The sequence below is a fragment of the Giraffa tippelskirchi genome, chromosome 11, assembly GCF_054371585.1.
Source record: "Giraffa tippelskirchi isolate mGirTip1 chromosome 11, T2T-mGirTip1v1.2.pri, whole genome shotgun sequence".
NCBI lineage: Eukaryota > Metazoa > Chordata > Mammalia > Artiodactyla > Giraffidae > Giraffa > Giraffa tippelskirchi.
The window spans coordinates 114,129,504-114,142,080 of NC_137285.1; the positions used below are offsets into that span (position 1 = coordinate 114,129,504).

Sequence of the window (12,577 nt, forward strand, 5' to 3'; positions counted from 1 at the left end):
CAACAACAAAAACAATCTAATTCAAAGTGGACAAAGGAGTTGAAAAGACATTGCTCTGAAGAAGATAACAGAGGTTATCAAGGGTTGAGGAGAAGAAAGAGGATGTGGTACATATATACAATAGAATATTACTCAGTCATTAAAAAGGATGAAATAATGCTATTTGAACCAACATGGATAGACCTAGAGATTATCATACTAAGAGAAATAAGCCAAAGATAAATATCACAAGATATTGCTTATATGTAGACTCTTCAGAAATGTTACAAATGAATTTATTTACAAAACAGAAACAGACTCATAGACTTAGAGAGCAAACTTATCATTATCAGGGGGAAAGAGGAGAAATAGATTGAGGGTTTGAGACTGACATGTACACAGTGCTATATTTAAAATAGATAACCAACAAGGGCCTACTGTATAGAACACAGAACTCTGCTTAATAACCTAAATGATAAAAAGAATTTGAAAAATAATAGATACATGTATGTGTATAACTGAAAACTTCCAAATGTACAAGGCAGAGGAACCAGAAATTGAATTGCCAACATTCATTGGATCATAGAAAAAGCAAAGAAATTCCAGGGAAACATCTACTTCTGCGTCATTGACTACACTAAAGCCTTTGACTATGTGGATCACAACAAACTGTGGAAAATTCTTAAAGAGATGGGAACACCAGACCACCTTACCTGCCTCCTGAGAAACCTGCATGCAGGTCAACAAGCAACAGTTAGAAATGGACATGGAACAATGGGCTGGTTCAAAATAGGGGAAGGGATACATTCAAGGCTGTATATTGTCACCCTGCTTATTTAACTTATATGCAGAGTACATCATGAGAAATGCTGGCTGGATGAATCACAAGCTGAAATCAAGATTGTCAGGAGAAATATCAACAAGCTCAGATATGCAGATGATACCACACTAATGGCAGAAAGCAAAGAGGAACTAAAGAGCCTCTTGATGAGAGTGAAAGAAGAGAGTGAAAAAGCTGGCTTAAAATAACTTTCAAAAGACTAAGATCATGGCATCTGGTCCCATCACTTCATGGCAAATAGATGGGGAAACAATGGAAACAGTGACAGATTTTATTTTCTTGGGCTCCAAAATCACTGTGAACTGTGACTACAGCCATGAAATTAAAAGATGCTTGCTCCTTGGAAGGAAAGCTATGACAAACTTAGCATATTAAAAAGCAGACATCACTTTGCTGACAAAGATCTGTATAGTCAAAGTTATGGTTTTTCCAGTAGTCATGTATGGATATGAGAGTTGGACCATAAAGAAGGCTGAGCACCAAAGAATTGATGCTTTCAAACTGTGGTGCAGGAGAGGACTCTTGACAGTCCCTTGGACAGCATATTAAAAAGCAGAGACATTACTTTGCCAGCAAAGGTCCATCTAGTCAAGGCTAGGTTTTTCCAGTAGTCATGTATGGATGTGAGAATCATGTATGGACTGTAAAGAAAGCTGAGCGCCTAAGAATTGATGCTTTTGAACTGTGGTGTTGGAGAAGACTCTTGAGAGTCCTTTGGATTGCAAGGAGATCCAACCAGTCCATCCTAAAGGAGATCAGTCCTGGATGTTCATTGGAAGGGCTGAAACTCCAATACTTTGGCCACCTGATGTGAAGAGCTGACTCATTTGAAAAGACCCTGATGCTGGGAAAGATTGAGGGCAGACGGAGAAGGGGACGACAGAGGATGAGATGGTTGGATGGCATCACTGACTCAATGGACATGAGTGTAAGCAAACTGTGGGAGACAGTGAAGGACGAGAAAGCCTGGTGTGCTGCAGTCCATAGGGTCACAAAGTCAGAGACAACTTAGCGACTGAACAACAACAATAACTGAATCACTTTGAAATTAACACATTGTTAATCAACTATACTCCAATATAAAGGTTAAAATTTTTTAATTAAAAAGATATAGCATTTCCCATTAAAATGAATCAGAACTTCTTATAGTGATGATTGATTTCAGGTCTGAGTCAGAAAATGTACAGTCTGAACTTGGAACATCTTGACACAACGAAGAGCAAAGGAAGCTATCAAAGATTATGAAAAATGTGTGAAAAGGATTCAGAACTAACCAAAGAAGCTCCCACTCAGCCAGTAATAGTACCAAAAATACAGTAGATTGAAACACATTAAATATTTTAAGTTCAAAATTTAATAATGATTCCCAAAAGGATGAACAAAGAATAAAAAACTCATTAGCCACCTTTGGAGAATGCTAGGGGAAAATCACATTATTTTGAATACTATAAATAAAAATAAAATGTAGAAATGTTGCTTTTATCCTATATTTCAGGATAATCCACATTTAAACTGTTCTTCACAGAACACCATTCCAGGTTTGATGCATGAGACAAATGCTCAGGGCTGGGGCAATGGGATGACCCAGAGGGATGGGATGGGGAGGGAGGTGGGAGGGGGGTACAGGATGGGGAACACATGTAAACCCATGGCTGACTCATGTCAATGTATGGCAAAAGCCACTACAATATTGTAAAGTAATTAGCCCCCGACTAAAATAAATAAATTTAAAAAAAAGAAAAAAAGAAATAAAATAAAATAATAAACTGTTCTTCAAGGTGACATTTGACAAAAGGGAGAATCTTTCTTTAGAAGTATTCCGGTTAATGAGTGAGAAAGGAATCAGGGAGGGAAAGGATAAAAAAAGTGAGGTAATGGAAAAGACAGAGAGAATGAAGGGGGGTGGGTGGAGAATGTGAAGCTAATATTAATAGAAGAAAATATAGTGTCATACTTTTATGCAATTTTTTAACCAAGAACTCTAAACTACAAACCATAAGGGAAAGATGAGGGTGCTAGATTTGACCATATTAAAATTAAATCATTTTTCAACAATAAATACCACAGATACAGCTAAAGATGAAGGACAAATTAGAGTAAGATATTTACACTTGTTCTAAGGTTAATAAGAAAGTAACATTCAGAAGAAGTAAGGAACTCTTGCAAATCTGCCAGAAAGAGGAGACCCAAAGGAAAAATGGTTGATAACAACAGGCAATGAACAGAAGAACCCAAAGGATAATGAGCATATGAAGGTCAATTTCACCTAGAATTCAAAAAGAAATGTCAAGTAAAGAAAACTTGTAAATAGTAGAAAGTTGGATAATATCAAGTGCTGGTAAGGCTATGTGGAAAATGGGAATTTTCACTGCTGATGAAAGCCTGACCTGGTAGAGCCTTTTGGAAGAGCAATCAAGCCATTCAGCACTAAAACAGCTGGATTTTAAACCTCGAATTATCACATATGGCCATTGATCTCTGTCTGTGTTTACTGCAACATTATTTGAGGACTTGGTTACAATCTAGATGTCTCTCACTAATGTGTTAGTTGCTCAGTTCCCTCAGACTCTTGGCTACCCCATGGACTGTAGCCCACCAGGATCCTCTGTCCATGGAATTCTCCAGGCAAGAATACTGGAGTGGGTTGCCATTCCCTTCTCCAGGGGATCATCCCCACCCAGGGATCGAACCAAGGTCTCCTGCATTGCAGGCAGATTCTTTACCTTCTGAAACACCAGGGAAGCCCACTAAGGAAATGTATAAATTAGAATAACAGAATACTATGCAGGCCAGAAATAATGAACTAGATTTACAAACTGTAGTGTAGAGTGCTCACACAAACACAATATCATGTAAAAAAGAGAGAAATATAATGAGCTTTATTGCTCAACAAGGTCATATATATTAACCATAAGCCCACAGACTGTTTCTTTCTACTTTCCGAGGATACATAAAGGCGCGTAAGCAAATGGATTGTGCCAGTACATTGCTCAACTTCAGGGTTACTAGTCACACAGTTTCCTATGTGAATGGTGCCCTCTGCTGCACGATTCCAGAACACAGCATGAATGGTGCCCCCTGGAGGTGTGCAAGATGACAGCCCTGAATGTGTTAAGATGGCTTTGGAAGATTACAGACTAAATACACTAAAATAGTTGTCTATGGTGGGGAGAAAGGAAATGGAAGTAGGATTGGGGGAGGAAACATGAAGTAAAAATTAAAAGAGGGACCTTGTACAAACCGAGGATGGCAGTGTGACCTTAATGAAGAAATAGGATCCACTCAACTCTGTGGTCTTAAGGTGGGAAAGGATGACTCTGAAAACAGGTCTTGAGCTGGCTAACCAACCACCTTATAAATCATGCTAAGAAATGTGGATTTTATCCTGAAAGCAATAGGGAATCCCTGAGATGTTTGAAACAGGAAAAATTTGCATGGGACTGGATGAGAGGGGCAGAGATTGGGGCAGTGGTCCTTCACAGCAACCCACTCTAGGTGTCCACATGCGCAGTGGAGTCAGCATGGACACAGAAATGCCCTAAATCAGGTGTGCCTGCCCAACACCATGGGCACAGAGATCTTTGGAAGACCTGACTCTGCCTCCCTTCACCCTTCTGCGATCCTCATGTACCAGAGGCTCACTCAGGAACAAGGCCTGGGTAAAGCGGGGACAGCTCCAGCACAGTTATGGTTGGTACCACCTTCCAGATGTGACTGTGAACAGGGCACAGCTGTCTGCTCTGATGGCCAAGGATTCCAGGTTGCTGACTATGCACCTTGTCCTTGGGACACTCAGTCAAAGCCTCTGTGGTGATACAGAGGGTACTAATTTTATGTGAGAACACTGGTGAAGTCTTCAGCTCTCAGAGAGATGCCCAGATATTTACACAGGAATTGCTCCTCCTTCGTCTTCTAAATCCTCACCTGGTAGATACTTACTGGCCCTATGGTTTTGAAAAAAATCATTCCATCTCCCTGGTGGAAACACCTGGACAAGACTTGATAGTCTCTGAATACCACTTTCTCCAGTGCCAACACTTTGACAGCTGTGAGCAATCTTTTTTCTGAGTGTGCAGAACTTTTCTTGGGTAAAGGTACCTGGAGTAATGCAGCAAAATGGGTATAGATTTTAGTCAGGCTTAAGTTAGACTCTTGCATCTAGTACTCACCACATGGGTGGTCTTAGTTTCTTTATCTATAAAAACTGGAGGTTAAAAAGGTCTATCACAAACAATGAATGCAGGAAAAAATGCCCAGGAACTCAGCATGAGGCGCTAGCATTTGGAAAGCACTCAAGAATAGACAGTCCCTCCTCATTCCCCTTCATTTCTTTTTAGAACGCATTTTACAAACACTTTCACACTGAAAGCCTCACAAATTGTCGTGATCAAATTTTCCCTTTTCAAGAATTTAAGGGTGAATTCAAGTATAGTATCAAATGTAGAAAGAAATGCCTAGAAAAATCTAAACTGTTAATTAGAGGCTGTTAATAAACAAGTGGGCTTATGTATTTACTTTATTTTGGTTTAATTTTTGATAGGATGGATAGGGAGAGGCATGAAATCAAGTATGTTCTATGGTATCACCTTCTGAGGATAATCTTTTCTACTAGACTCAAGATGGAAAAAGACAGTGACTATTTTCTTTCTATAAATCTGATTCTATTCATTAAGTTGCTCTTGTAGTTTTTGGCCCTCCTGCTCAGATGGGCCCCCTGGGAGACAAGATTGCTACTAATAAGCAAGAATTCAGGGAAATTAAGGAAGTGGGAAGAATAGAAAGCACCATGTCCTCTTAACATTTCTGGTCGGATGATCTGCCCTTCAGGCTGTATGGATATTTTAAGTCAGTGGTTGCCAGTCCTGGGTTCCAGGGGCCACAATGAATTAACTAATTAATTTTGGTTAAAATACTTTCTTAATAAATGTAATACCTAATGAGAGTCAAGGTGTGGTGAAATATGTACTGTTATGCAAGGCAGATTGTAATTAGACCAAATCTTTTGAAAGGCAATTTGGCAATTAACTATCAAGCCTTTAACAGTTTGTACTCTTTGACCTGAGAATTCTCTTTTTGGGAACTTATCTTATTGGTGGGGAGCAGTATCTAATTAGGAAAACAGATGTGTACACAAAGCAGGCTTATCACAGTGTTGTTTTATAATAGAAAAAAAAAAACTGGGAACAACTTAATAACATGAGAACAGTTATATGCAATGGGGTGCATCCAATGCATGGGTGGAGCCGTATACAAGGAGTCTGTCAAAATCTGAGCCTAAAAGCATTCAGAAAATCTCATTAAAATTACATTTTTTTTAAAAAGAGGCAAAATATGAAATCTTCACAATTCAAAAAGGTCTGGAAGGAAATATACCAAATTTTGATAATGATAACTTTAGGTGATGTGATTTTGAGTGACTTCCTTCTTATTTGTTATTTTTAGGACCACCATAAAGACTATAGAATATAACTTTTCTAATTAGCAAATCATCATCGCCATTATCGTGTTTTATGAGAAAGTAAAGAGATGCCAGATAAAATCTTTTTCGTTTGGGAGATGGCTGAGAATGGGATCACTAAGATCAAAGATACAATAAATTCTATCAATTCCAAACAAAGATGGGGTTGGTTGGTAAGGAGTCAGCTCCATTTCACCCTCTCCTCCGCAAGCTTACCAATTCCTCCCCAGGAATTCTGCTAGACTTGGAGCACAGGAGAGGAGATGGTTTTCCCAGCACACTTAAATCCGGGTGCTGGTGCATTCACTGTTACACATTCATTCTCATTTCTTAGTGGCATGCTGAATGTTTTAAAAGTGAATGAAATTTAAGACTATCTAGCATTTGCTAGGCACTTTCTAAACACAGGCACTGTTTTGGTACTTTTTATCCCCATATTTCACCTTCCTCAGGCTTGCAAGAATTCCCAGTAAAAGGAACCATTGTTTCTTTTTTCACCCTGTTCTCCTTTCTCCTACCCACACAGAAAGTGCCTTTGGGGGATATAATAATTGATTTGGATGAAAGAAAAAATGGGCAGACTGGGTCACCCTCTGTTATGAACAAAACTTCCTTTACTGCCTGAAGAGGTAGCTGGAGAAGCATCTTTGGGTGGCCAGCATGGGAAGATTCTAGAAAGGGCACCAGAAAACCCTGCAGGCTTTCTCCCTGTGATGTGGCTTATTTGCTTTACGGGCTTCAGGCATATTTGCTGACATCAGCGGCCCGTCAAAGTTTAAAATAATAATAGTGAAAAGGAAAACAGCCCCTTTCTGCCAGGCAGTCCTGTTCTGCCAACTTCTGTGTTCTCTTTTGAGTTAATAAACGTCCAAGAACCACCTCCCCCTGCCACCCTGGGGGCGGGGAAAAAAGCACAATAATTTAAAAACCACCAGATCAGGCTATTGCCAGCATAAACCATTCACACAAGTAGCGCTTGTCACACTCTAATGAGGATTTTACCTCTGCCTCCAAAAGAAAGCTATCATTAGGCTTTGTGTTTATGGGATCAGATGATTGTCTAGGACAGTGGATTTCCTTTGGTCCCTTCCTCATTTTAATCATGCTCAAGACCAAATCCATAGATGTTTTTTGCATCAGACGAAATGAAAAAACCATAATTATGCCAGCTAATGTCTTTGGAAAACAACAATTAAGAAAACAGCCTTTTAATTCCCATTTTGCTTGAAAATCTGAAAATATCTACACATGTTGTAATAGCATGGTGGTGGTGGAGGGTGGGGGGAAGCCTGTCTCTTAAAAAGGAGACAGCTCAAATGGTTTGAGGAGGTCAGGTGAGCAGGTCGCTCTTGGCAACAAGTAGAGAATCTCTCCAAGGAAAGAAAGTTCTCTACAAAGCAAGACCTCTTAAGTTATCTTCCCATGTAGTGTTGAAACTGGAGCCAGCCCCTACACAGGGAGGCTGATACCAGGCTGGCACCGCACACACACCCCATTGTTAATACCTCCTCAGGAGAGATTAGATCCCGCATTCCTCAGAAGTTCTGAGCTCCAGAGGGAACACCACCAGCAGGCTCCTTCCACCCGGGCAACAACTAGCTACAACTGATAAGTTTTCATTGAAATAACTGGAACAATTACACCGAGTCCCCACAGGGCTCTGTCACTAGCTATTAAGAGTGAAGCACTGCACTTGCGTGCTGTGGTGTCTGCAGAGGTGTGAGCCAGACAAGAGTAATTCAAGTCTTTAGCTCCATTTTATATGCTTTTATCTATGGCTACGTGCCGCTGTGAACCAAATTCTTCACCTAAGATATACTATTAGATTGTTTTATGTTATGTTTTCTTTTCAGGTCTTATCTAGTAAACTTGATATTTACACTATCTCAATTTAGGTTTGGACAAGTAACTAATTAATCTCTAACCAAAGACAGATTTGGGTTTGTTTGGTAAAATCTGTTGAGGTCATGGCTGGTTTTAATCATGTAGCTTAGGTAAAAAGTTGAACACTAACAAAGATCTTTGCTTTCAAGGCTTACCTTTCAATCAGAGTGCTCATTAAACAGCAAATGTAGTTGTACTTGAATTCTGCAACTTCCCTTTTATTTTTTCTGGAATAACAGTGTCTGAAGGATTAAGTGGCAATAAGAATAAAAGGACAACACACATCACCTTTGCAGGAGCAAATTGTAAAGGGCCTAGATTAAATTTTAACCAGGGGTTATGTCCACCCTGATTCTATATCTCAAAGGGTTAGGTTTGGCTTTGAGAATAATAAAAGGTGAGTTTGAAAAAAAGGACCCTATTTTAACATATACTGTATTTGCTAGGAGGAGACAGAGCTAGTCTTTGAAAGAAAATAAAAGGCAAAGAGTTTAGCAGATAGGTAATTCCCAAATATGCAGAAATGTAAACAGCCAGGATTTGGGTGCCTATGGGTTTTTATCAAAGATGTAAGGCTGAGGCCAACACCAGTGCGTCCTCTTTGGCTAGTTTTAACACGTTCACAGTCACAATTAACATTCAAGGAATTTCCTTTTCACCCAAATGTTTCTTTAAAAAGTACTTTATACCACAAACTAAAGTTCTAGCTGCCATCAGTCCTTCCCATACAAAAAATTGATGAAATCGCCATAATACTTTTTTTTTCTTTTTTGAAAATGGGCTCGGACCACGTCAATTTCCTGGGGCATTTGTTTTCCAATATAAGGGGGTTCTCACCTCCTCCCTCCTTTCTTCCCCTGAGAGAGCTTGTAATGGAGACCCAGCTTCTTCGTCCAGCAACACCCTTCACTTTCACTCTGCGGCCTGAGCAGCGCCGCTGAGGGGCCGGCGTCCCCCACCCTCCCCCTCGTCAGAGGACTGCTGGCGGGCAAAAGCTCCGGGCCCACTCCCCTCCGGGCTTCAAGTCCCTGAGTCGGCCACGCCAGAGTTCTCCAAGGAAGGGAGAGGCGGCCGTCTCCCGCTCCCACCCTGCTCCTCCTACACAAGGGATTCGCACACGGGCACCGAGTCCGAGTCCTGGCTGTGCATGGAGCTCAGCCCGGTGTCCGAGTCCTCGTCGTTACCAGGACAGTTCTTGGCCAGTCCGCGGGCCTGGTCCACCCACACCTCGGCGCAGGCCTGCGGCCCGGGGTCGCGCGAGGGCCCACTGGAGACCGGAGTCCCATCGGGCGCAACCGTCAGCTCCAACGTGTGCAAAGTCTGGAGAAGGCCCTGGAGCTCCCGCTCCTTGCTGTCCCACTGCTGCTGGCTATAATCCAAGTCCGACTTGACGGCCTCCAGGTCCGTGTTGAGCCGGAGCCCGATGTAGAGGCTGGTGCTGAGCTGCGTCCGGACCCGCTCGCGTTCCAGCAGCAGCTCACCGTCGAGGCCACCCTCGGCCTCCGGGGGCTCCTCCCGCGCTGCGAGCTCCTCCTGGCGCCTCCGCATCCACCTCTGGTTCAGCTCCTCCTGGATTTCGGCCGAGAGGCGCTCGAGCAACTCCTCCTGCTGGGCCCGCTGCTCCTGCAACTGCAGCAGGTCGTCGCAGCGCCGGGCCAGCTCCTCCAGCGCAACCGCCTTCGCCTCGCCGTCCAGGGGCGGCGTCGTTGTCGTCGCTGCCGCCGGCTCGGGCTCGGGCTCCGGCTCCTCTCCCGGGCCGGTACCGTCGAGTTCGATCCCGGCGCCCACCAAGTAGGTGTCCTGCACGTAGTTCACTCCGTGTCGCCGCATGCGGTCCAGATGCACCTTGGCCTCGTAGCGGTCAATCTCGCGGTCCAGCTCCCGAAGCCGCTGCACCTGCTGACGGATGGTGTGGTCCTGGGAGAGCACCAAGTGCACCAGCGTCTCCATACGCTCCACCGAGGCGCTCTCGGTGGCCCGCGGCGACGACGACGAACAGGATGAGGCTGCGGATGACGAAGTGGACGAACAGGGCGACGACGGCTGCTGCTGGCGCCGCCGGTTGAGCTTGGCCAGCTTGCGGAAGGCCTTGCGCACCACCCGTCGCTGCTTCTCCTGGGTCATGGCCAGGGTGGGCCGCGCCGGGACCCCCCGCGCGGAGCAGGGGCGCTCGCGACTGAGCACGACGCGCGCCTCGGCACTGCGGGGACCCGCGTTGGGCAGCGACGCCTCGCTGCGCACCAGCACGAAGCGTACGTTCTCTTGCTCTTCGCCCCAGGCGGCCCAGAGGCGCAAGATGCGCGTCTTGTTGGGCAAGATGCGCTCAAAGCCCCGCCACTTCTCCACAATGCAATAGCACTGTGGGGGCCCGCACAGCATGCCCTGGGACAGCGCCTCATCGTCGTCGTCCTCGTCGTCCTCGTCCAGGGGTTCCGGCAGCTCCCCTGGGCCTGGCTGGTCGCCGGCCGCTCCCCGCCGCCGGCTCCGCCGCTGCCGCCGTCGCCGCCGGCAGCCATCCTCCAACAGCACCCGCACTACGTCCGAACAAGTGGTGCGGCGGGAGAGGCCGGACACCAGTTTCTCCTCCTGGCAGATCCACACTGATATCTTCTTCTCCGAAGGATCCATGGCGCAATCGGGACGCAGGTGGCTCGGGGGGGGGGGCGAGTCCCACTGGGGTGGCAGGGGCAGCAGGCAGCCCAGCAGCTCTGGAAGGATTGGAGCTCGGGGCCCTCACTCTCTTCAGCACCGGCCCTTCTCCCCGCAGCGCACGGAAGGCAAGCTGAGGCGGTGCTCCGCCGGGACGGTGCGCTCCAAGAGCCGCGCGCGCCCGGGCTCGGGCTCCCGCGGCTCCGGCTCTGCCCAAGGTTCCCGGGGCCTCTGGGTTTTGCTCCTCCCCACGTGGCTCCTCCCCCTCCCGCCCCAGCGAGGGGAGCTGCTGCCCGAACGCGAGAGGCGCCGAGCCCAGGTCCGCCCCTCTCCCGCGCTGCGGGCTTGGGGACTCTGCAGCGCGTCGGTGTGAGAGGGGGACTCCGGGACCCCTCCTCCTCAGGGCCTGGAGCCTGTGCCTAGGCGCGGATTAGCTCTGTGTCTCTCTGGGCCCACTGGCTCCTCTCCTTGGGTCTAGAGCTAGCTGGACTGACTTTCGCATCTTTCTCGGCGCCCCAGGGGCGTTTCCTGGACTTTCAGAGCAGCGCCGTCTGACAAGTGCCCCCGCGCAGAGAAACCGAGACGCTCGGCATCTCTAACGAAGATTAACCTGACCTCCGGCTGGGATCTGTAACTGCAGCCTACAACGCGGAAGGCCTTCAGTGTTCTTAGTTTGGAGGCAGTGTTTGCATATGGAAGAACTGGCGGGGCAGTGTGCTCCGGGAGCAAGTGTAGATTAGATTAGTAAAGCCTAGACTTGAGGGGTACTTCCTGGCATCGTCATGTCTTTGACTCCTCATGTAGCCCCGGCGTCACCATAGCCTTCTTGGTAGGGGTACCCCTGATTCTAGAGCGAGTTTCAGGCCCAAGCTCTTTTGCAAATCACAGCTCTTTTTCCAGATCCCACCTTCACAAAGAGAAACCTAGTCGTTACCGCGACAGTTTCTGGCATTACCCAGTACCCAGATGTGGTCAAGTGGAGTAAAACCCAACTTGCACAGCTCAAGAAATCCAAGACCAAAATGCAAATAAGCTTTTTTCATCCTCAGATGCTGATGAGGATGGTTCATTGTGTGCAAGTCTTGCTCCCAGCTTGTCCTTGGAGCACAAGCTTGATAAGATCACTCCTTTGCTTCAAGACCTTGAATGGCTCCTCATTGCCTCTTGAATAAAATATTTTATTCATTCATTCATACACTCGATAAATATTTGAGTACCCACTGTGCTCCAGTATTCAACACAGGTGCTAAACGTATCCAACACAGGACCTTCTGTGCTCTGACAAGAGGGAGCATGAGGTGCCAGAGGAATACTAGAATAGCATCCTACTCAATCTGCAAGAGTTGAGGAAGGATTTCTGGGGAAGTTTCATCTTGGCAAGACTGAACGCACCATTTGAGTCATCCAAAGGAAAACTAAATAGATGGGACAATCCATGTGTCGGTATTTGGACTGATCCTAAGGGCAATGAGAAGTCATGGAGTGTGGATTCTGAGGTCAGACTGCCTGAGGAAAAATCTCAGCCTGTCACTTACTACCTCGGCAACCTTAGAAAAAGTATTTCATCTCTCTGAGCTTCACCTGAGAAATGGCGATAGTACAAACACCTGCCTGATGCAAACTATTTCATATAGGATGGATAAACAACAAGGTCCTACTATATAGCACAGGGAACTGTATTTAATATCTTGTCATAAATCATAATGGAAAAGAATGTGTGTGTATATATATATATATATATAACTGAGTATGTATATATATATATA

At 45.4% G+C, this 12,577-nt stretch overlaps 1 protein-coding gene across 1 annotated transcript; it reads right to left on the reverse strand.

Annotated features, from left to right (window-relative positions):
* Nucleotides 1–5,961: 5,961 nt before the first annotated feature.
* On the reverse strand, nt 5,962–11,038 carry RASSF10 (Ras association domain family member 10). The gene has a single exon (XM_081543098.1). It carries the CDS (start codon nt 10,788–10,790, stop codon nt 9,261–9,263), a length of 1,530 nt encoding a protein of 509 aa, XP_081399224.1. The 5' UTR covers nt 10,791–11,038; the 3' UTR covers nt 5,962–9,260.
* Between the last annotated feature and the right edge of the window lie 1,539 nt (nt 11,039–12,577).